This window comes from Engraulis encrasicolus, chromosome 5 (genome assembly GCF_034702125.1).
Source record: "Engraulis encrasicolus isolate BLACKSEA-1 chromosome 5, IST_EnEncr_1.0, whole genome shotgun sequence".
NCBI lineage: Eukaryota > Metazoa > Chordata > Actinopteri > Clupeiformes > Engraulidae > Engraulis > Engraulis encrasicolus.
This window is the reverse complement of record NC_085861.1, coordinates 44547399-44569291: the sequence shown is the minus strand read 5'-3', so window position 1 is coordinate 44569291 and position 21893 is coordinate 44547399. Positions and strand designations below refer to the sequence as shown.

At 42.4% G+C, this 21893-nt stretch overlaps 1 protein-coding gene across 3 annotated transcripts in view; it reads right to left on the bottom strand.

Annotated features, from left to right (window-relative positions):
• Positions 1–212: 212 nt before the first annotated feature.
• Positions 213–21893, bottom strand: part of snx27b (sorting nexin 27b) — a 41061-nt gene continuing 19380 nt past the window's right edge. Inside the window, exons 10-13 of one of the 3 annotated variants that reach the window (XM_063199536.1) lie at positions 21521–21649; positions 5976–6035; positions 4618–4680; positions 213–2152 (exon numbers count right to left, since the gene is read on the bottom strand). In XM_063199536.1, coding sequence (XP_063055606.1) covers positions 2108–2152; positions 4618–4680; positions 5976–6035; positions 21521–21649 — 297 coding nt within the window. In that variant the 3' untranslated portion in view covers positions 213–2107. The remainder of the gene's footprint in view (positions 2153–4617; positions 4681–5975; positions 6036–21520; positions 21650–21893) is intronic. The other 2 variants (XM_063199535.1, XM_063199537.1) reach the window with 2 other exon arrangements.

Genomic DNA, 21893 nt, shown 5'->3' with positions numbered 1-21893 from the left:
GTTGACAGTGGGCAAACTTTACTGTGTTCCCCACGGAGGCAGGGCAACACCGAGGCAAGAGGCCAGAGTTCACAGGAAAGGGCCGGAGGAGGAATTGGGCACAATCTTGATGAAGCAGTGCTGCTTTTGCTAGGCAGCGGCATGCACACTTCGCCAGTTTGATGCATTGTGGTTACTGCAATGCATCAAACTGGCAAAGTGTGCATGCCCGCTGCCTCGCAAAAGCAGCACTGCCTCATCGCGATCGTGCCCATTATTTTGACTTGCACCCCTTGCCCCCATGGCAACTGAATAGGCCTAGTCTGAGCTTCAGGAGTGTGCCGAGTTGCCTGAGAGCGCCAGCGCCAAATTAGAATAATAAACTATAATAATACAGATTTAACATAACTAATAATAATAACAACAGCAACAACAATAATACACATTTAACACAACTAATGATAGTAACAACAATACAGATTTAACACAGCTCGTCTCTGTGTAAGGCTCACAATACAATGTATGTATGTTGAAGAGGAATCTCTTCAATGAATCTGAGAGCAACAGCTGAATCAGATAGTAGATGAATCTGATAACAACAGCTTGGATTAGAATCGTGTGACTTTATCTTTCCCTCGTACACACACGCACACACGCTCACTCGCACGCGCGCACACACACACACACACACACACACACACACACACAAGCACGCACACACACGCAGGCACACAAGTACTATTTGTTAGGCCAGGCCACTAATCTGCGATAAAATAAAATACTGCTGTAAAGGACAACAGGCACAGTACTGTCAGCTGGGACACTACAGCCAGACGTGAGGTGCACCTTCTCAAGACAGGCAAAAAACAATCAATCAAAGAATACAATGTACGTATACATGGATAAAGTTTGGACCTCAGAGCACACATCACAAGGCAGTCAGTCAGTCAGTCAGTCAGTCAGTCAAGCTCCTCTGTTCAAACATGCTCTATCATTCTCAGTCCCCATGTAGTCTATAGGAGTTCATAACTTTTTTCGTTTTACTGAGATGCTCAATCCATGTTCAGGTCATACCAGGATCAGGGACAGGAACAGAACAGGGAAGCCAGGACAGCCTCCTCACAGTGTCCATGCTTGCTGTTGACCTCCAATCATATTCCAGAAGCTGGGGGTTGGATGACCAATCAAATCATTGCATCCACACCTTGAGCCAACGAGGATGTATTGCAGAATGTCTTCCTCTTGGGCTCAGAAGGTCATATTTCAGTGGAGCCACGTTAGCCTAGTAAACGAGACAAACCCGTCTAGCGAACAAAAAAACATATTTTGCCTGGTGAGGGCTTTTTTTTTACATTTAATCTGCCTCACCAGGCTAGATACACATTGTATTATTTTTATTGATGCACTAACAAAAGCTCCAAGCTCCAAAAAAGAAGCAAAGTTGCTTACCACTAAAACTTTTTTTTCTTTCTTTTTTCTTTGAGACAAAGATGACCTGAATGAATGAGAATCTTCACAGGCACGACTGACTGAGTGTTAAGAAAAGTCTATGACTGACTGAGTGACGGGCAATCCGGATTCCTTAATTCACAATCCTGTGCCACATATTCCCAATGACCAGGTTTTACCTGTTTAATCCAAACCAGGTTAATCATTCAACCATGCTATCACTTTGTGGAATTGTACGGGTAGATCCAGGTCATTTGACTGTGTGGCACCTGGACTGTAAGCTAATGAATCCAGGTTGTCCGTTAACTTGTGGAGGAGAAATTAAACGGGAGTCTCTCCGCCTTCTTCGCAGCCTCATTGGCTGGTGGTCACTGCACACATCAACTGATTCTTCTGTCAGGGTCTACCATATGAGTGTCTGTCAGTTCGTCCAACGTAGTTGAAATGAGGTTAAGTGCCGTGTTTGATTCAGAAATGCACAGTGTGTGTGTTTGAGATGACTTTTAATATGTAGTCACAAGTTTGTCCTTCTTCAGATGATGTCTCCTTCATATTTCTGATGTTCTTGCGTATTTACATTGTTTTTGAACACTGCTTGTCGCAGTGCTTCCTATACTTGTGCATGAATGTTGGTGTGTGTGTGTGTGTGTGTGTGTTCAAGAGGTGATGATCTCCTCATTCAAGTGCCTCCATCTCCTCTGTTTCTCAGCAGCTGGAAGATGTTCTGTAATATTGAACACACACACACACACACACACACACACACACACACACACACACACACACACACACACACACACACACACACACACACACATGCGTGTCATATAATATATACGGCACATGACTATATAAAGGCTTTAAAACAGGACAAAAAATGAATATGCTAACTGTATGTTTCAAGCAATACATTGTCCCCAAACAAAGTCGCCAAAAACCTTGGCGTCATGATAGATGAGGAACTGTCATTCTCCAACTACATCAATTCAGTTGTCCGGATCTGCTGTTTCCAGATGTCCAACATGCGGAAAATCAGACCCTTGCTGACCCAATATGCTGCACAACGACTGGTTCAGGCCACAATCATGTCCCGCGTTGACTACTGTAACTCCTTCCTGGCAGGTCTGCTTTAGGATTACAACCACTGCAGATGGTCTAGAATGCGGCGGCATGTTTGATATTCAGTCAACCAAAAAGGACCCATGTTACTCCTCTATTCATTGAGTTACACTGGCTACCACCGATCGCCGTCCCGATCAAGCACAAGGCCTTGGCCCTTGCCTACAAAACCATCGCAGGAACGGCTCCAGTTTATCTAAAGGACATACTAAAGCCTTATGTTTCTGGAAGAGAACTATGCTCCTCCAACACTGGCCATTACTGGCTCTAAGCGATCCCAGTCAAGACTGTTCTCTCTTGTTGTTTGTCAATGGTGGAACAGCCTCACTGAGGCAGCAAGACTAGGCACATCTCTCTCATGGCCGAAGTACATGTCAGCTTTTCCCATCGTTCTCAACTCGCCTGCCCGCCTCTGATGAGTGGGGAGATGGGCGTGTCGAGAAACGCAACCTCTTTCCCGGTCAAATTAGCCTAGCTTAGCAAATGTCTGTGGTCAAACAACTCTTTCTCTGCAATTACAGACAGTGCAAGTACAAATAAAAACTCACCAGGAGCAGCGACTGTATTGGCCACCTTAATCCAAGTGCAATTTTTTACAAAGCATCTGTGAAAAACGATTGGTAGATTTGACCCAGCCAAAATCAAAACAGCCTCCATTTTTAAATATCTCGCAGTACTGCTTGTGACGTCATGGCGTTAACGGTTTTGAAAGCTCTCCCATTGGTTACCGCTTCGCGGTGTACGCTCCTCACTTTTTTCAACCAAGCTCAACTTTATCGCCCCGCTCGCAAACCGTCCACCCTCATCGCTTCCCTATTTCACCATCTCTCACTTCGCTACTGCTTCCCAACAGAAAATAATGGAACGCCCCTGCCACCATCGCTTTGGAAGTGTAAATGTATTACCAGTGTCAGCCTTCAAGAAGCAAGTAAAGACTTTTCTCTTTCGTGAATATCTATTACACTAACGCTTGAGTATATGAGTGTGTACTACTTAACCCTGTGTTAATGTACCTTTAAAAAATCCCTACTTAGCATCTGCACTTGTTCTGTATATTTCCTTTGCACTTTGTTTTTACTAGTGATGTCAGCTATGATTATGTCCTCAATTCTAAGTTGCTTTGGTTAAAAAGCGTCTGCAAAATGCAATGTAAGAATGTAATTATCAAATATGAATAACACCACCAGCGATAGAGCAATACAGCAGCACTAGGATGGGGAAAAAGTCACAGACTTATCTGCCATAACAATTAGCTGCAATGGAACTGGCTACACCAAACACTGCAGTTTAGTTAACATTCAAAAAAATTCAGCCCATTCTTTTCAATGTATTTTTTTGACCCAGTAAGACAAGGCCACTTTTATGAAATATTTGTTGTTGATATTTGTTGTTGAAGGACCGAAGGCTTGCAAGTCAAGTAAAGCTTCTTTGCACAAAAATAGACCTGAAGTGTGCGGATTGTCTCCTTTTTATACATGAAGTATTATTTAAGTAAATTATTCATTAAGTGTTTATTTGTTACCAGAAAGGCAATGACCAACCTGCAATGTATTACCACATGAATACACCTGCTGTGACCCGAGCGAGGCGAGCGACGGAAGTGATTGACTTTGTATTGAGTCACGTGACAAAAGCCATTGGGGCTATTCACGTGACAAGAGACAGTTTTGTAGTTGAACTCCTGGGGAATATTATGCAAATTAGCTATGACGCGGTCCGGCGACAGTCGCCAATGGGAATGTTGGAATGCTTGCATTCTGCTTTTAACGGACATACTCTAGTCGCTTCAATCGCTTGTATCGCTCTTGCTGCACAGAAGCGATTCTCTGTCGCTTGAATCTCATCGCGGCCAGTCTATTCGCCCGGTTACTATAGCCCCTGTGCACGGTCACAATGTTGTAGTACTAGAGACGGTCTAAATGCAGAATAGAGAATCTTTGGTAGTTCTATGGAAGGAACGTTTTTTTCAGTGACTATTACAGCGTTCCACTGGCTTAACGTAACAACGCATCCAGACTAGCCCTAGCATTAGAGAGATGAGGATAAAAAGACAGGCAGGCAAAGCCTTACCTTGCTACACATACCGTCTCGACTGCAGTTCTTATTGTCTTTATCAGTCACCTCCTCCTCAAGCTAGAGACAGAGAGTGAGAGATAGAGAGAGAGAGAGAGATATGAACAATGAACACAAGATGAACTATGAGCAAAAGCCACAAGTTCAGTTACTTTATCATTTTTAGCTGCTGTACAAAAAGAAGCCCAAAACGTTAGCCCAAAACGTTTCACATAATGAGCCACACACACATAGACAGATAGTACGATCAGTTCAAACTCAAAGGTCTACAACCGGTAAATGATTAAATTACCAATAGAATAAGATAGGTCAGAAGGAAACTAAAACTTAAAGTGGATGATCTACACAGGGGAAATTAAACTTCCTTGCTGGATCAGATGTAAGGTAACCTCTTACTGCAGATGGGGTCACCAGCGGGCCTATTCACTATTTGCTGAAAATACTCAACTACATCATAACAACATTGCTATGACAGTGCCGAGAGCCTTTAAATAACAGATTAAGACATAGACATTACAATTTTGGAGACAGTAAGGTTATAACATAGGTGCTGCGCTAAGGGGTTAAGAGACTGAGGTAAGAATTCCAATAATGGCACAGACAACTCAAGGTGCGAGCACTGCAGTCATTATTCACGATGCCAGAGAGTGTTGCAAAGGACCCCACCAGTCCAATTCAACAAATCTGAAGTCACACAGGGTATATCTTTTTTATACAGACTGCTTCCCTACTCACACACCGAAGGGTGAGATGCCAGTTTCCTTGGGTGTTTGTTTATCAGCATTGGGTCATTGAGTAAGTCTGACAATTAAACATCTGGTCAATAAAAAAAAAGGTTTTGGGAATGTTATGGTTGCCTCCCAGGTGCACTGTGTAGGATGGTGGCCAGAGAAGGTACTGAAGCTGTTCAATGAAACGGTGCCGCATTTTGCCAAATTTGATCATTTCATTAATATTTACTAGATAATAAATTAATATTTGGTAGCATGACCAACGAACACTAAGGTTTGCAGCTAAAAAAAATAATTTCTGGATATTCAAAATGGTCAACCATTGAAAAGATCCCACTTTTCATGTATGAAAAATGAATTTTCCCAGCCATAATGAATACTTAGAATTTGATGGTTGTGGGTAAGTATTCGTGGAAAGGTAACATGTGTGAATGAGCAGCATGAATTCTGGAAATAAACTATTAAAAATATTACACAGTGCACCTTTAAGGTATTTACAACCACCCACTAAACTTTGGGTCAGTGGTCTCCAATGTTACTGTAACAGTATCTAGAAATCTAACAAAGAACGAGGAGACTAATTCTATAATGTTCTAATAAAAATGGGTCCTTCAGGACTCTTACCTCTTTTCTCCATCTCAGCTCACAGAAAATCCTCTCAAAGCATTCATGCATGTAGTTGAACTGGAAGGGAAGGGGGAAATGTGTGAAATGATGTACAGTAAGTGCAGTGTGTAAACAGCCTATTTGTAAGTTGGGATTCGTATCAGCCCAGATACTTGCTCATTATACTCATACTCATACTTGTCAAACACTTGCCGATACCAGGCACAGATACTGCTATTACACAAAACAATGCAACATCTCGTCAAGTTTTGCTGATTTGAAAGCAGCATGGGAAAAAAGTGCAGCTTCATACATTTACTAACATTTAACTCTACATGGAAATGGACAATAAAACAAATATCACAAGTGGGAAAAAAGGCTGTGCATTTATTTTCATCGTATGTTGGGGGTAAAAGTATCGGTACTCGGTATCGGAAAGTACACAAATGAATGTACTTGTACTCGTATCGTTTGTCAAAAAAAGTGGTATTGTGTATCCATAATGAACAGAAAATGTGTTAAGCTGGAAAGCACACTGACTTGTCAGTGAGTGCAGTCGCATGCACAGAATATTCAGGTTTCAAACAGGATATAGTCAATGTTCTGTTTAAATCAACTTCCGGAATACTCTATTTACATGCGTGGAGGAATGTTGTGCTACCAGAATATTCCTTTAATACAACCATATTAGAAATGAATAAATGAATAAATAGTTTACGTGACTCCTTCCCAAACTGAACACTGTCTGCCACCATTCCATTTATAATCGGAATATTCCTTGCATGTAACTGTGTGCATTGCCTATTGTCTTTTGTGTGTAGTTATGTAGCACTGCAAGCATAAGCGAGCTGTAGAAGGTGTCCTTCTGAATGGCGATGTCGTTATGGTAATAAGAAGACCCCTACACATTCACCAGAATGCTGAGGAAGCAGTCTAGGTGTGTAAAGGCCAACGAGGACCGTTTGAGGACATTGCCATGGTGGGTCACAGAGAAGCAACACAGGCAATGTTTCAAAGTCATTTACTGTAATAGACCTGCTTGTTCCTACACTGAAATTCATTCATACGCAGCTAATTTTTTATTTCATTTTTTCTGTAAGTATTTTTGGGGCTTTTTGCCCTTTATTGTTACAGGACAGTGTGAGAGTAGACAGGAAATGATTGAGAGAAAGAAATGGGGCAGGGCCGGGAAATGACCCCAGCCGGACTCGAACCGAGGTCCCCGTGGGCAATGTAATCCCAAATGGGGGAGGGGGGGGCTTAGCGCCCTCCGCCACAGCACCCCACTCATTTTTAATTTCAAAGTGAAAGTGACTATGTGCTGGTTTTGTAGATGATGTTAACTTTTGTTGGAATACAGTGCACACGGTCAGTGTTTCCTAGTCTTATCTCGTACAGATCTGCATAGGCTTATTACTAACACTGAAAAGAGCAAATGATGAGAAATGTGGGCCTTGGTCTATAGTGATATTGACTTGATTGAACAATTGAATAATGGACTACGTCTAAACTGCCGTACACCTATCCTACTACCTACTATCAATGAGCTGTCTGATCAGACGACAGATTACAGAGAAGGTCGAAGATCGGCTCAAATCCAGATTTTTGGTTATTGACAATCAGGTGGATGCTTTGGTGACAGAAGTATTAGACAGGATGCAAACGACAAGTAGAGAGGGGCACAACTGCAAGATCGAGATAAGAAAATGATTGATGACAGCTGGCTGAGCTAACAATATCTAAAACTTGAAATGCTCTCAGACAGTGCAGACCTCCGTCAAGGAAGCTGTTTGATAGAACATTTGACTATGTAACATCCTATTATTTTCAAGTCTTTTTGCCTTGTTTTTGTGGAGTTAGAAACTGCAATGTCAAAATTTGCGCTATCGCACGTTGAAGAAGAATCTTTTTTTAAATCCTGGATCCGCATCATGATCCGAATCATCACCAAAATTGTATCACTAGTTCATTTTGTAATTTCCAACAACTCCAAAAAATATTATTATTATTATTATCATTCCCTCTGTTAGAGCCATAATAGAGAATTGTGAATAGTGAATAATAATTTAATTTTGTACTGCATTATGTTTAGTTTTAATATTTAGACATATTTACTGCTGTTTAGTAATGTTATTTTCTTGTGATTAATATTGCTTAATGTTATTAAGATATGCATGACGTCACTTTTTGCTGTATTAAAACTGTTTTACGTGACGAGGAAGGTCAGAGCGCAGCAGTCTTTGACCGAGACAAGAACCCTCCAGACTAGCCAGAAAGCAACGAGACCACGCCATGTCGAGATGACACTGAGACCACGAGGCGTGACATTATGAAGAAGTTTTAAGTTTGATTTTATCCGTTTTATTTCTGTAATGTGACAATTTTCTTATATAAACAGTTTGAACTTTACACGGAGTCTCGCGTCATGGACTTAAGCTCAAAGAACTGGTCATAAAATAAGAATTGAAGAAACTGCACCTACATTAGTCAAAGACTGAGCTCATGGATGACTCGCGCTGGAACAGAAGTTACTTCTAGAAGGAAAACGGAGCCTCCATCTACCCGACTGCACTCTAAAGGGAGGTAACAACTAAACGGATTTTCATTGAAGTAAACTGTTCTACCGGTCGATACTTTTGGAATGTTGAAGACGACGATAGCCGCGGTCCGCGGTAAATGCCTTTCATGTCTGAATGCTAAGATGACCATGCTACAGTAACCTTGCCTATTCCTGTTGCTATTGAAAAGTACTGCTGAAATCGTTTTTCATAAGAAGCTTGATTTAATTGAATGCTTGTTGCACTCTGAGTGTGTCTTATCACAAGAGGATTTGTGAACATTTAGAAGACAGTGAAATTGTCGAAGTTCCAGTGAATGCAGACAGTTAATGTGCACTAGCATATAATAGCCAAGATGGAGGATGACTCAGCAAATGCAAACGTGGATACCGCTATTAGCCAGAGGAGGGCGCCCAAGCCCACAGAATCAGCCAAGGAAGACAAGCTGCTTAGGCTGCGCAATAGGAGACAAGGGAAACTGTCATTGCTCACTCGCAAGATGCATGATATTCAGGGAATGAAAGCAGTTGAAGATAATGTGGAAATAATTAAAACTGAAATGTCACATAGCTTTCATCGCATATTATGTGAATTTAAAGATGCCAATGATGAGGTAATTCAGAATTTACCTGAAGAGGAAAGAGAAGATGACCAGTCAAATTGGTATGATCCTAAATGTGAAGTATTTGAAAAATTCATGACTGAAACAGAACAATGGATCACTGAAATATGCAAAGGACATACTGAAGAGGATTTGAATGATGGTATTAGGCCACAAGACAGTGTGTCAGCCACTTTCACAGAGGGTGCTAGAAGCAAACACAGCTCTACAGCACGATCTACAACTAGCTCAGCACGTGCTAAGGCCAAGGCAGAGCATGCAGCATTGCTAGCCCGTGCAGATGCATTAAAGAAAAGGCAAGAAATAGATGCTGAAGTAGCAAAGTTACAGGCCAAACGTGAAGATGCTGAGTTGGAGGCAGACATTGCAGCTTCTACTGCCAGACTGAAAGTCCTAAATGAATACGAAGAGAATCGTGATGACATGAGTGGTCACCATCAGCCACACAGGAATATGAACAGAAAAGCTTTTTCAGATTTCATGTTGAGAGAAGAAAGAAAACCTGTACCTCAGCCAAGAGTATTAGTACAGACACCTGGTGCACGCAGTAGTGCAGCAGCTAGGCCAATTCATGGCTCCAGCAACTCACAGTCCAGTGGCCCTGAGAGAGAACTTCATAGGATAATGCAACGCCAGAATGAAGTAACAGAGCTACTAGTCATGCAACAAAGCCTATCCCAGCTTCCTCAAAGAGCGGTTCCGGTGTTTTCTGGAGACCCACTTGAATACAGATCCTTTATGAGGGCCTTTGAAAGCGCAATAGAAACGAAGACAAAAAGTGATCAAGATAGGTTGTTCTATTTAGAGCAATATACAAGTGGCGAACCAAGAGACCTTGTCAGTGTTGTGAACATATGCGGCCAGATAAACGGCTTAAAGAAGCCAAGAGACTGCTTCAGTACCATTATGCAACGAACTGAAGATAGCCACGGCTTACCTCGACAAAGCGCTGAAATGGCCACTGATCAAAGCTGAGGATGCCAAGGGCTTGAAGACGTATGCACTGTATCTCACTGGATGTAGAAACACCATGACTGACATCGACTTCATGGAAGAGATGGACAATCCGAGCAATATGAGAACAGTGCTGTCGAAGCTTCCCTACAAGCTTAGAGAGCGGTGGAGGAACACTGCATTCGATTTTCAAGTGCGGCACAAAAGAAGAGCGAGGTTTGAAGACCTAGTCGCCTTCATCGACCTGCATGCACAAGTTATGAATGACCCACTCTTCGGTGACATTCAGGATGTAAGCTCTGATGCAAAGGCCAAGCCCAAACCAGCTGCAAAGAGTGCTAAGAAGAGTGACATGAAAGGTGCCAACTTTGCTACAGGTGTTTCCCCCGTCGTGAAAGAAAGCACACAGCCTGTTAAGAAAAAGGAACAGCAGAATACAGTCCAGTCCACTGACGCTGCAGAAAAGGCTTGTTTGTTCTGTGAGAAGGCACACACACTCAGCTCATGTGACAAGTTTAAAGAACAGGACTATAGAGAAAGAATGCAATTCCTGAAAAGCAAAGGACTTTGCTATGGATGTCTCAACAAAGGTCACCTGAGTAAAGATTGTAAGAAAAGACTGACGTGTGCAGAATGTGCCTACAAACATCCAACTGTACTGCATAAGACGAAAGAAGACAGTGGTTGTAATGGAAATACAACTGCTGACAGTCCCACAGTATCGAATGCTCTTCTGTCCCTGGATCAAGAATCTTGTGCCTCTACTGGGGCCGGCGACAGCGAGTGCATATTGTCAGTAGTGCCTGTAAAGGTGAAATCCAAGAGAAGTGACAAAACTGTGGAGACTTTCGCATTTTTAGACCCAGGTAGCACCACTACTTTTTGTACAGAAGATCTCATGCACAAGCTTAATGTCCGAGGCAAGAAGACAGACTTCTTACTGTGTACCATGGGGCAACAGAAGAAGACACAAGGACATGTCATAACTGACTTGGAAGTGTGTGCATTGGAAGGAACCACGTACATTGATCTGCCCAGGGTGCTGACACAGCAACACATACCTGTGAAGAAGGGTAACATACCCAAGCAACAAGATCTAAGTAAGTGGCCTTATCTGTCTGAGGTTCGTCTACCACCACTTGAAGCAGATGTTGGACTCTTGATAGGTGTGAACGCCTATAAAGCCATGGAACCGTGGAAAGTTCTGAATAGCAGAGATGGAGGTCCTTATGCAGTACAGACAGCTCTTGGCTGGTCCGTGACGGGTCCAAGACATGACAGCACAAGTCTGACTTCTGACACTCTGCAAACCTGCATATCGCATCGCATATCAGTGGAGAACATTGAAGACTTGCTAGTTCAGCAGTTTAACACAGACTTTCCTGAAAGAAGATATGAGGATAAGACCGAAATGTCTCAGGAAGATCGTCAATTCATGCGATCAGTGACAAAGTCCTTGGAGTTCAAAGGTGGTCATTACCACATAGGATTGCCACTGAAAGATGAGAAGATTCAGCTGCCAGACAACAAATGTGTAGCTATGCAGAGGTTGCTTGGCCTGAAAAGGAAACTCAGAAGAAATCCTCAGTTCCACAGTGACTACACAGGATTCATGGACAGCATTCTAGACAAAGGATATGCTGAACGAGTACCAGAGGATGAGTTGCAGCCGGACGGAGTGGTACCAAGGGTGTGGTATATACCTCACCACGGTGTGTACCACCCCAAGAAGAATAAGATACGGGTGGTGTTCGACTGCAATGTGTCCTACCAAGGATTCTCCCTGAATGGTCAGTTACTACAAGGACCCAACCTCACGAACACTCTTCTTGGAGTGCTGAACAGGTTCCGCCGACAGCCATTTGCCATCATGGCTGACATTGAATCGATGTTTTATCAGGTCCGAGTTCAAGAGAAAGATGCAGACCTCCTAAGATTTCTGTGGTGGCCTGAAGGCAGTCTGGAGGAAGAGGCAGTCGAGTACCGGATGTGTGTCCACCTGTTCGGTGCTACCTCTTCACCAAGCTGCTCCTGCTTTGCTCTCCGAAGAATAGTGGAAGATCAACAGAATGAGACAACAGAGAAGGCAGCTCAGACACTCCTGACCAGTTTCTATGTGGATGATTGTTTGACTTCAGTGGAAACAGAGCAAGAAGCAATCACACTGGCCAGAGATCTGAAATCACTCTGTAGCAAGGGTGGTTTTAACCTGACGAAGTGGATGAGTAACTCCAGAGCCTTTCTGTCATCTGTTCCTGAGCAAGAGCGAGCCACAGAAGTCAAGACTCTGGATTTGGACAATGGGTTGTTACCTGTTGAGCGGGCCTTGGGAGTGACCTGGTGCACTGAAACCGACACATTCTCCTTCAACATCAATGTGCAGAACAAACCCCCTACTCGAAGAGGCATCTTGTCAGTCGTTGGCTCTGTATACGATCCTCTTGGATTCTTGTCGCCATTCGTATTGCCAGCAAAGCTGCTCCTGAGAGATCTCTGTAAAGAGAAGAGAGGATGGGACGAGGAGATCACAGAGAACCACCTGAAACGATGGACAAGATGGACAGTTGATCTGCAGAAGCTCTCCAGCTTTCAAGTCAACAGATGTTTCAAGCCTGCAGGCTTCGGAGCTGTCAAGACAGCACAGTTGCATAATTTTTCGGACGCCAGCGAGGATGGTTATGGTACAGTGACCTACCTTGTGATGACCAATGAACATGATGAGAAGTCTTGTTCATTCGTGATGGCCAAGTCCAGAGTGGCACCACTCAAACAGATAACCGTACCCAGAATGGAACTTACAGCTGCAACTGTCGCAGTTAAGATGGACCGAATGTTGAAGCAGGAACTGGACATGGAGCTGGAAGAGTCATTGTATTGGACGGACAGCATGACGGTCTTGAAATACATTGAAAATGATGCTGCCCGATACAAGACGTTCGTCGCAAACCGAGTGTCACTGATCAGAGAGGCCTCCAAGCCGTCACAGTGGAGGTACGTGAATTCACCTGAGAATCCTGCAGACCATGTCTCAAGAGGTTTGACAGCAGAGAATCTTATGAGATGTGAGAACTGGATTGAGGGACCTTCATTTCTGCTGAGACCGTGCGAGGAGTGGCCTGTCAGGACAGACCAGTCAAGTTCTTTGCCAGAAGATGATCCAGAGATCAAACGAAATGCTGTGTCTTTTGTCATCAGAGTCGAAAGGGATGAATCTGCTTTGGGCAAGCTCATTGCGTATTATTCTGACTGGCACCGCTTAAAGAAGGCAATAGCATGGTTCACTCATCTGAAAAAGATCCTGCTGGACTTGAGCCACAAAAGAGCAGAACTGCAAGAGACAAGCAGTGCTTCAGATGGCAAACAGCAAGCCATAGCTCAAGAGATGAAAAAGTACAAAAAGAGCCTGAAAGATTTCACTATCAGTGTGGAACATTTGACGAATGCTGAACACGATTTGATTCGCTACAGTCAACAGCTGAAGTATGGAGAAGAGATCAAGACTCTGCTGCAAGGAAAACACCAAGTCAGAAAGAGCAGCCACATATACAAGCTGGATCCGTACCTTGATGAAGGTTTGTTGAGAGTTGGAGGAAGGTTATGTCGAGCTGCGATGCCAGAGGAGGCTAAGCATCCAGCCATCTTGCACAAAGACCTCAAGATTTCACGTCTTATCCTCCAGCATACTCACCGTCAGGTTGGACACTGTGGACGGAACCATGTTCTGGCTAAGCTCAGACAAAAGTATTGGATCCCGCATGCAAATTCTGCCATAAGAAAGATGATCTCAAATTGCTACACCTGCCGAAAGCTGTATGCAAAGGTTGGAGAACAAAAGATGGCAGATTTGCCAGTGCAGAGACTGACACCAGACAACCCACCCTTTACGTTCACTGGAGTTGATTACTTTGGGCCGTTTCAAGTGAAAAGAGGACGAGCCATGGTGAAGAGATATGGTGTCTTGTTTACTTGTTTGACCATGAGAGCGGTCCATATAGAGGTCGCACACTCTCTAGACACCGATGCATGCATCAACGCATTGCGCCGCTTCATCAGTAGAAGAGGGCAGGTGTCCGTTATCCGATCGGACAATGGAACAAATTTCATTGGCGCTGAAAGAGAGTTGCGTGAGGCCATACAGAACCTCAATGATTCCAAGATCAAAGAAGAAATGCTGAAAGGAGGAATCGAATGGAACTTCAATCCGCCTGGTGCCTCCCACCAAGGAGGCATCTGGGAACGCCAGATAAGGACAGTAAGGAAGGTCCTTGGAGCTCTGCTGAAGCAACAAGTTTTGGATGATGATGGATTACACACACTGTTGTGTGAAGTTGAGTCCATAATCAACAGCAGACCCTTGACAAAGCTGTCAGAGGATCCAAATGATCTCGAACCCCTCACTCCGAACCATCTCCTGCTGATGAAAGCAAAGCCTGCGATACCACCGGGGATCTTTGAGAGGAGTGATGTGTACGGGAGGAGACGTTGGAGACAGATCCAATATCTGTCTGACTTGTTCTGGCACAGATGGACCAAGGAGTACTTGCCCCTGCTGCAAGAGCGTCAGCGCTGGTCCAAGGTGAAGAGGAACTTTGAAGTGAACGATATCGTTCTAATTGTGGATCCTTCCGGTCCACGAAGCTCTTGGATGCTAGGCCGCATCGTCAAGACAATGCCAGATTCCAGGGGCCAGGTCCGGAGTGTGCAAGTGCAGACCAAGACCAGCGTTCTGGAAAGACCTATAACCAAATTATGTTTGTTACAGGAAGCAGTGTGAGCTGGCATCCAGGACTGCAAAGAGTTATTGAGTATTCATAGCTAAGTTCATTTTGAATATTTTTATTGTTGGACTGAGAATTTGAATGGCTCTATTTGATTTGAGTAATTGATGTAGCCCCCTTGTCTACACAATTAGGGGCCGGGCGTGTTAGAGCCATAATAGAGAATTGTGAATAGTGAATAATAATTTAATTTTGTACTGCATTATGTTAAGTTTTAATATTTAGACATATTTACTGCTGTTAAGTAATGTTATTTTCTTGTGATTAATATTGCTTAATTTTATTAAGATATGCATGACGTCACTTTTTGCTGTATTAAAACTGTTACGTGACGAGGAAGGTCAGAGCGCAGCAGTCTTTGACCGAGACAAGAACCCTCCAGACTAGCCAGAAAGCAACGAGACCACGCCATGTCGAGATGACACTGAGACCACGAGGCGTGACATTATGAAGAAGTTTTAAGTTTGATTTTATCCGTTTTATTTCTGTAATGTGACAATTTTCTTATATAAACAGTCTAAACTTTACACTGAGTCTCGCGTCATGGACTTAAGCTCTAAGAACTGGTCATAAAATAAGAATAGAAGAAACTGCACCTACACCCTCCTTGGCGGGGGAAAAATCTAATTGCCCAAAATAATTTAACCCAAAACTGAATTTAGCCCAGAGAGAATGTCATTTTTGAGAAAAATTTCATTTTTTAAACAAAAGTGTATTTCTTACCCAACTGGAACATGGGTAAGATTTGCAGCACTTTGTTCACTCCGTGTGAGTGTAGCTGCTGACATTAATGGAACCTGACCCTAATAAACCGTACATTTCCTTTTTTCGCAAGCTATCCTCTCCTAACAAGGCAATGATAGTGACGACGATGTGCATGATCTTTCTGTGATGAAAAGTAGCCAAGTAGCCATTAGCCAGGATATACCACCCCTCATTTGTATAGAGGGGTTGGAACAGAAGCTCTGGGTAGGGCTTGGTCTTGGTCTTGTTATCAGAAAACCGAGTTGACCCCTCCCAACAGTAGCCTAATCGTTTTTCAATGTCATGAACAACAAATGTTATCGATTGGATAAAAAGCTACACGTTCTTCAAGTCATGTACTCTTCTAAAGTGATTACACCTAGTCACAAGTGTAACTTGCCAGGACTCATAAGCCAACCGTACTGAGACCACGTCAGAACGGTTCACTTCCAAGGGGTCTGGGTACACTTTGGAGCGTTCACATAAATCCCCTTAAGACACGGCTTTATAAATGAGCTGTTACCAGCATGGCAATGACCAAGTCGTAATGTATTACTAAAGGCCCTGTGCACTGTCATAGTAGTGTAGTACTACAGTAGTTAACTTTCAATGTCTATTACAGCGTGCCACAGGAGGTACGGCGTGCATTAAGGGGCTACGCATGGAAAAAGCTGAGTCAAAGGTCTGAGTTCACTTAAATGGCTGAAAGGGACCAGGTGTGAAAACACCCAAAAGCAAGTCTATTCAATTAGAATTTCAGTTGCGCCACATTTCAAAACCAAAAAGTTCAGTTGGACCGCACATTTTCAGCCATCACATGGTAAAGACGCGTTTTATGCACTTTAAACATATTGTTCTAACTTTAAACTTAACAACATTGAATTTTTAATGTAAAAGATGTGTTATAGGCTACAGCAGTATCCAAACTGCAATATTATGCTAGAGCCGGGGGCCACATGTGGGCCGTTTCTGGGCCGCATGTGGCCCTTGGGCCTCAAATTGAATAGGCCTGCCATAAGATTTCACTGGTATGCATATGTATGTAATAAGGACCCTCATCACCCTATGGCCAACTCTCCAGAGAGGAGCAGAGTTACTCCCGTCCCTTGTAGGCCTTGAGCCAGAAGCCAAAAATTGACCTCTCGCAATCGAACGGGTGGGCAAGTTCTAATCTGTTTTTTTGACTTCTTGGACATCTCAAGTTAACAGTTTGGCATGATAACCATTGCAAACAGGTAGCTTTTTGGTAGTTATCATGTGTTGAAATGGTGGACCAGTAAAATGGAAATGTGAAAAATCGGTATTGTGGCTCTTTGTTATTATGTAGTTTGTTGACCACACAGGGTGCTTAAATGACCCCAGGGATGCTTTCCCTTCTATCAGGACCCTACAGGAGTTGTTAGACCACACTAATAGGCTAATAGAATCACCTCAGCAATATGTGAATGACAAAATGTGATAAAATATGAAATTCGTTTTTGTTTTTATTAAGCTTATTATTATTACATTTCCCCCAACAGTAAAACAAAAACAAAAAACATAATGAACAAACAAATACTAACATGTGATAACCATACTGTACATTAACATGGCATGATAACCATTGCAAACAGGTAGTTAGTGAATGATCATGCATTGAAATGGTGGACCAGTAAAACGGAAATGTGAAAACTGTATTGTTTTTTGCTATTATGCAGTTTGTTGACCACACAGGGTGCCTACATTTCCTCAGGGATGCTTTCCATTCAATCAAGACCCTAAAGAGGTTGTTAGACCATACCAATTGACCTAATATAATCACCAAAGCAATATGTGATTGACAAAATGTGATAAAAATGACAACATATGAAATCTTTTTTTTCTTAACTTTTCCTGCAACAGCAAGAATAAATAAGGAGCATTATTTCAGTCCTCAGGATCTGACTCAGTCTAGTAAATATCTGTAAATATGTCACCATGATTATCCTCTTCATGCTGATATACACATGTTTGAAGTTTTCAGAAGGTTGTGCAGCATTTCCAGCTACTTCTCAGACATTGGCAATCCAGCAGTTTACATTGATGGCTGTACTTGCAAGACATCAGTTGTAACACTGCCTCAGGGGCTGAATATCCCCACATCCACTGTATAGTGAGATGGACATTTTCATCGTTGGCCCAGACATGGTCAAGTGGGCTTGGGATTTGTGGATGCTGCTGAAGACTTGCTTTCCAGATGCCAGACTGATAGTTGGCACACATAGTTTGCATGAGGAGGTAGTCCTCACACTACTACTACTACTACTACTACTAGTCATCACATGGTGGAAATTGGCTTGATTCACACTCTCCATGCTGAGTGCAGAAAAGCTGGTAGCGGGCTGTATTTATGTTCTACGTATTTGTCGATGCTATGTAGAGTTGGCACCTAAATGCTTCACGAATAGGTCCATGGACAGTTCCCAGTCCCGTCCCAGCTCATGAAAAAACAGTTTGAAAGAGCTCTGAACTCATCGTGAGCTTTAAGGCTGAGCTTTCCACGACCTGCACATCCTTTTGTGTTTTTATGATTATTTTTGTATTTACTTTTCTATTGTAGCCCTAGCCTCTTCCCCCTTACATTAGAAAAATAGTATTTCAAGTAAAGATACTGTATACCCTATCACATAACCTCATGGCTTGGTGGTACTCACACTGGGTACAAAGTAGTTCAAGAAAACCATCATGTGGTGTACCCCGGCCGCCTTTAACGCCATAACGCAGTCCCTCTATTATAACAGATATTGTCATTATTTGGTGTCATTATTGTCACCAAAATGGTAATAGAGCTTGGTAAGTCCCGCCCCTTAGTTCCGCATTTCACGGGACCTAAGCTGACCATCTAACAACATGGTAGAGAGTAATTATCTTCCAATCTCAGTCATTACATGCGCTGGGCAATGTTAGCAATGTTCTTATAATGTAGTTCAGCGTTTTCAGCCAAGAGTGAATTGGCCTGTCGCCAGGCCCATTTCCAGTAGGAGGCTATCAGGGGTGGAAAGAATACTAAAACATGTAATTAAGTAAAAGTAAAATTACATCTTTCAAAATCTACTTAAGTAAAAGTAAAAAAAATACTTAATAAAAATGTGATTTGAGTAAAAGTTACCTTCAGTTTGCTTTTATATCGCTTTCCTTCAATAGCACCCTTCGTGACCTCTAGCTATCTCTGCACAAGTCATCTTCCAATAACCTGGCGATCGTGACAACAAAATTCTGTGTGTGCTGGTGTGGCAAAGTTGCAGGGCTAGGGTCAGCCCATTCATACAACAGCCCATTACTCTGAACTTAAGGGTCTGGATTTCATTGCGTTTGGGTCGTGGGCCTTAAATTGCAAAGACTGGGAAGCCTACCAAAGGAAATAGTCTGGTGGATTTCATTTAATTGCCAGTTGTGAGATTAAATTCATGAATAATTTTGTTAATAAACAATAATTCTTGTATATATTTTAAAACAACTGTTTTCAGGCTGCGCAGGTACTCCCTCAGCTTGAGTCCTTGGTGTGTGCTCTACTATTCCCAGCCAGTTACTTGCAACTCTATTTTGTACCGTCTGTGGGCTGTCGGACTAATGATATGGGGCCGGCGGGCCCTAGATAGTCATCCAATAGATTAGTCCAAAATATATAATTTATGTTAAATGGTAAAAACACACAATTTCCCTTCATGTCTGACAGATTTTCCCCTTTATTTCAATTTTGCCTACCTCAGAATTTACTCAGACCTCAAGGTAGATTCAAATGTAAGTAAAATACTTTGGCCAAACTGTAATTTGGGTAGAAGTAAAATCACCTATTTTAATAACTACTTTGGACTCAGTTACTCATCAAAGTACTCAATTACAATAATTTGAGTAAATGTAATTAGTTACTTTCCATCCCTGGAGGCTATGGAACTTTTGTATGAGGTGGCGCCTTGTCAGTATACTGTACTTAAGTACTACTTATTACTACTTAAGTGTTTTTGAGAAACTCAGCCGAAGACAATATTATAAGAGTTACCAGCAGGGACAGCCAGATGAAGGTAGATAACTGAGCAGAAGGAGACAAATGCAAGCAGACTCATGCTGTCCACTGCATCTGTCAGGCACAGACACACAGCCAATGCCACACCAACACACATGCACATTATGTGTTTTCTCTGGGTTTCTGGTAATGTGTTGTCTGGCGGCAAACACCAGACTATATCGTCTAGCAGTTCGAAAAGAACGTGCAAGGCAGCATGGGTACTCCCAGGCTAGGTAATGTGTGGAATGATCAAAATTTTAGAATAGCATAACATGTGAATCTAGAAACCATCACTTATTTTCACATAGTAAATGTACTTTCATTACCAGACACTGAAGCAGCAACTGTAAGGGAATGTAACTCATCATTTTTTTATTCTTAATAATGTAATCGTGAAACATGTAATCTGTTATTCCCCATTACTGGCCTGCTCTCTGGACTCGGAAGGCTTTGAAGGTGAGGTGATCCCTCACCCCTCCTACTTTAAGTGCAGAGCGGGTCAGTCTGTTGATTTGGGACTTTATTTTTACTATTTCCAAACACAAGTGATTGCATCATTGGCATGCACAGATCTAGGAACGGACTTGGTGGTTCTAAAGCAACAGCCCCTTTGCCGTACTGGACGAAAAAAGGCCTTTTTTTAAGTTCCATTTTTTTCTTTTTTTGTCACAATGTGGTCCATATTGGCATGATCATCTATGGTAACGATTCTTGAGATCAAAAGCATGTGACAATTCACCTTGATCTAACATAGCATAATAGAAGGGTGGGGACTCTAACTTATGTCTCAAGGGCCGTTTACGGCCCCTGATGTAATTTTAATCTTATGCCGTTTCACATGGAATATGACATGTTTTGTAAAGAACTGTTAGAAATTTAATTTGCAATACAATTAAGTTATGTTTTCAGGGGACCTAGTGAAGGTGAGGTCTGTTGTGAAGGTGTCCACCTTCAATATAGGCCTAACTGCAGGGGGAAATCCTGGTTTGTGTTCATAGTACAGCCCTTTATAAAAATTGAAGTGGCCCTCGAATGAAAACGGCTCCCCACTCCTGCTCTGGCAAGGCAACTGGAAGTTCCACATGCCCCCCGTCCCCACCTTGAGCACCTGCCCCCCAAAATGTCTTTGCATGCCACTGGATTGTATAGTGTAGTACACTCTCAACAACAGCATGGTAAAAAAAGTGACTTTATCCTTAGTCTATGTAAAGAGTGCAGTCTCTGCTTCATCCAATAGGTCTTTGTCTACATATCAAATTTGGTTGTGTATGTAAAATAGCTCACATTTAAGTACATTACACTTTGTGTGGATAATGAAACACAACTTTCAAGAAAACTTGTAATACAAAACCCACCTGTATTGTAATGTAGATGATAAACTGGGAAAATTGTTGTATTTTTGTACCCAATCTACCAGTATTTTCTCGCTTGGGAAATAAACACTAATTTTTTAATGAAAAGTCAGTGAAAATGGGGGCCTGAACTAAATTAAGTGGGAAATCTGTGTAACGTGCCCTTTAAACTATCTAAGAATTTTGTAGAACAACTTTTCCTATAAATATATTTACCTCACAGTCATTTTTACTTTCAATTTATCAAGATATTAGCAAATTAGCCTAGGCGTTTTTAGTGTAAAATGGTTCAAATAAGAAATGCATGATAAATATGATAAAGCTACTGTTCTGCAAAGGTTATCATACCAATTCATAAACTAGACATATATATCAATATTAAAATACCAACAAGACTTTGCCCACCCTTTCGATTGCGATCGGCGGTCTGGCTCATGGACTATTGTGACCCAGATGACTGCAAAGTTCAGGGGGATGAAATGACACTTTGCATGTGCAGTGGTGAGTGATTCCATGAAACGTGAGCCTTACATAGGGTGTGAAGATCTTGACCCATCGAGGTTTCTTCTCCCCGCGCGCGTACTCAAAGCAGAAAGCCATACCCTCCTCGTCTGTGTCCCAGCGCTGCATCTCACTCCACTCAAACGCAATGACTTGATTCTGCACAGGGGAAGCAGAGGGGCCTAAAATCATTTCTGTACTGTCAACATGCACACTTTTATAATACACATGGAAGTTTTGTTTCTTGTTCTATTTTGTAGTTTAGCTTTCAATTTGAATGACAGGTCTATGTAAAAGAGCATGTAAGAACAATCATGACAGTCTCATCCTGTGACAGTCTAAACAGGAATTCTCCGTTTTTTTCCCCCTGGACATCTGACAGCACCAACTAAAACTGATGCGT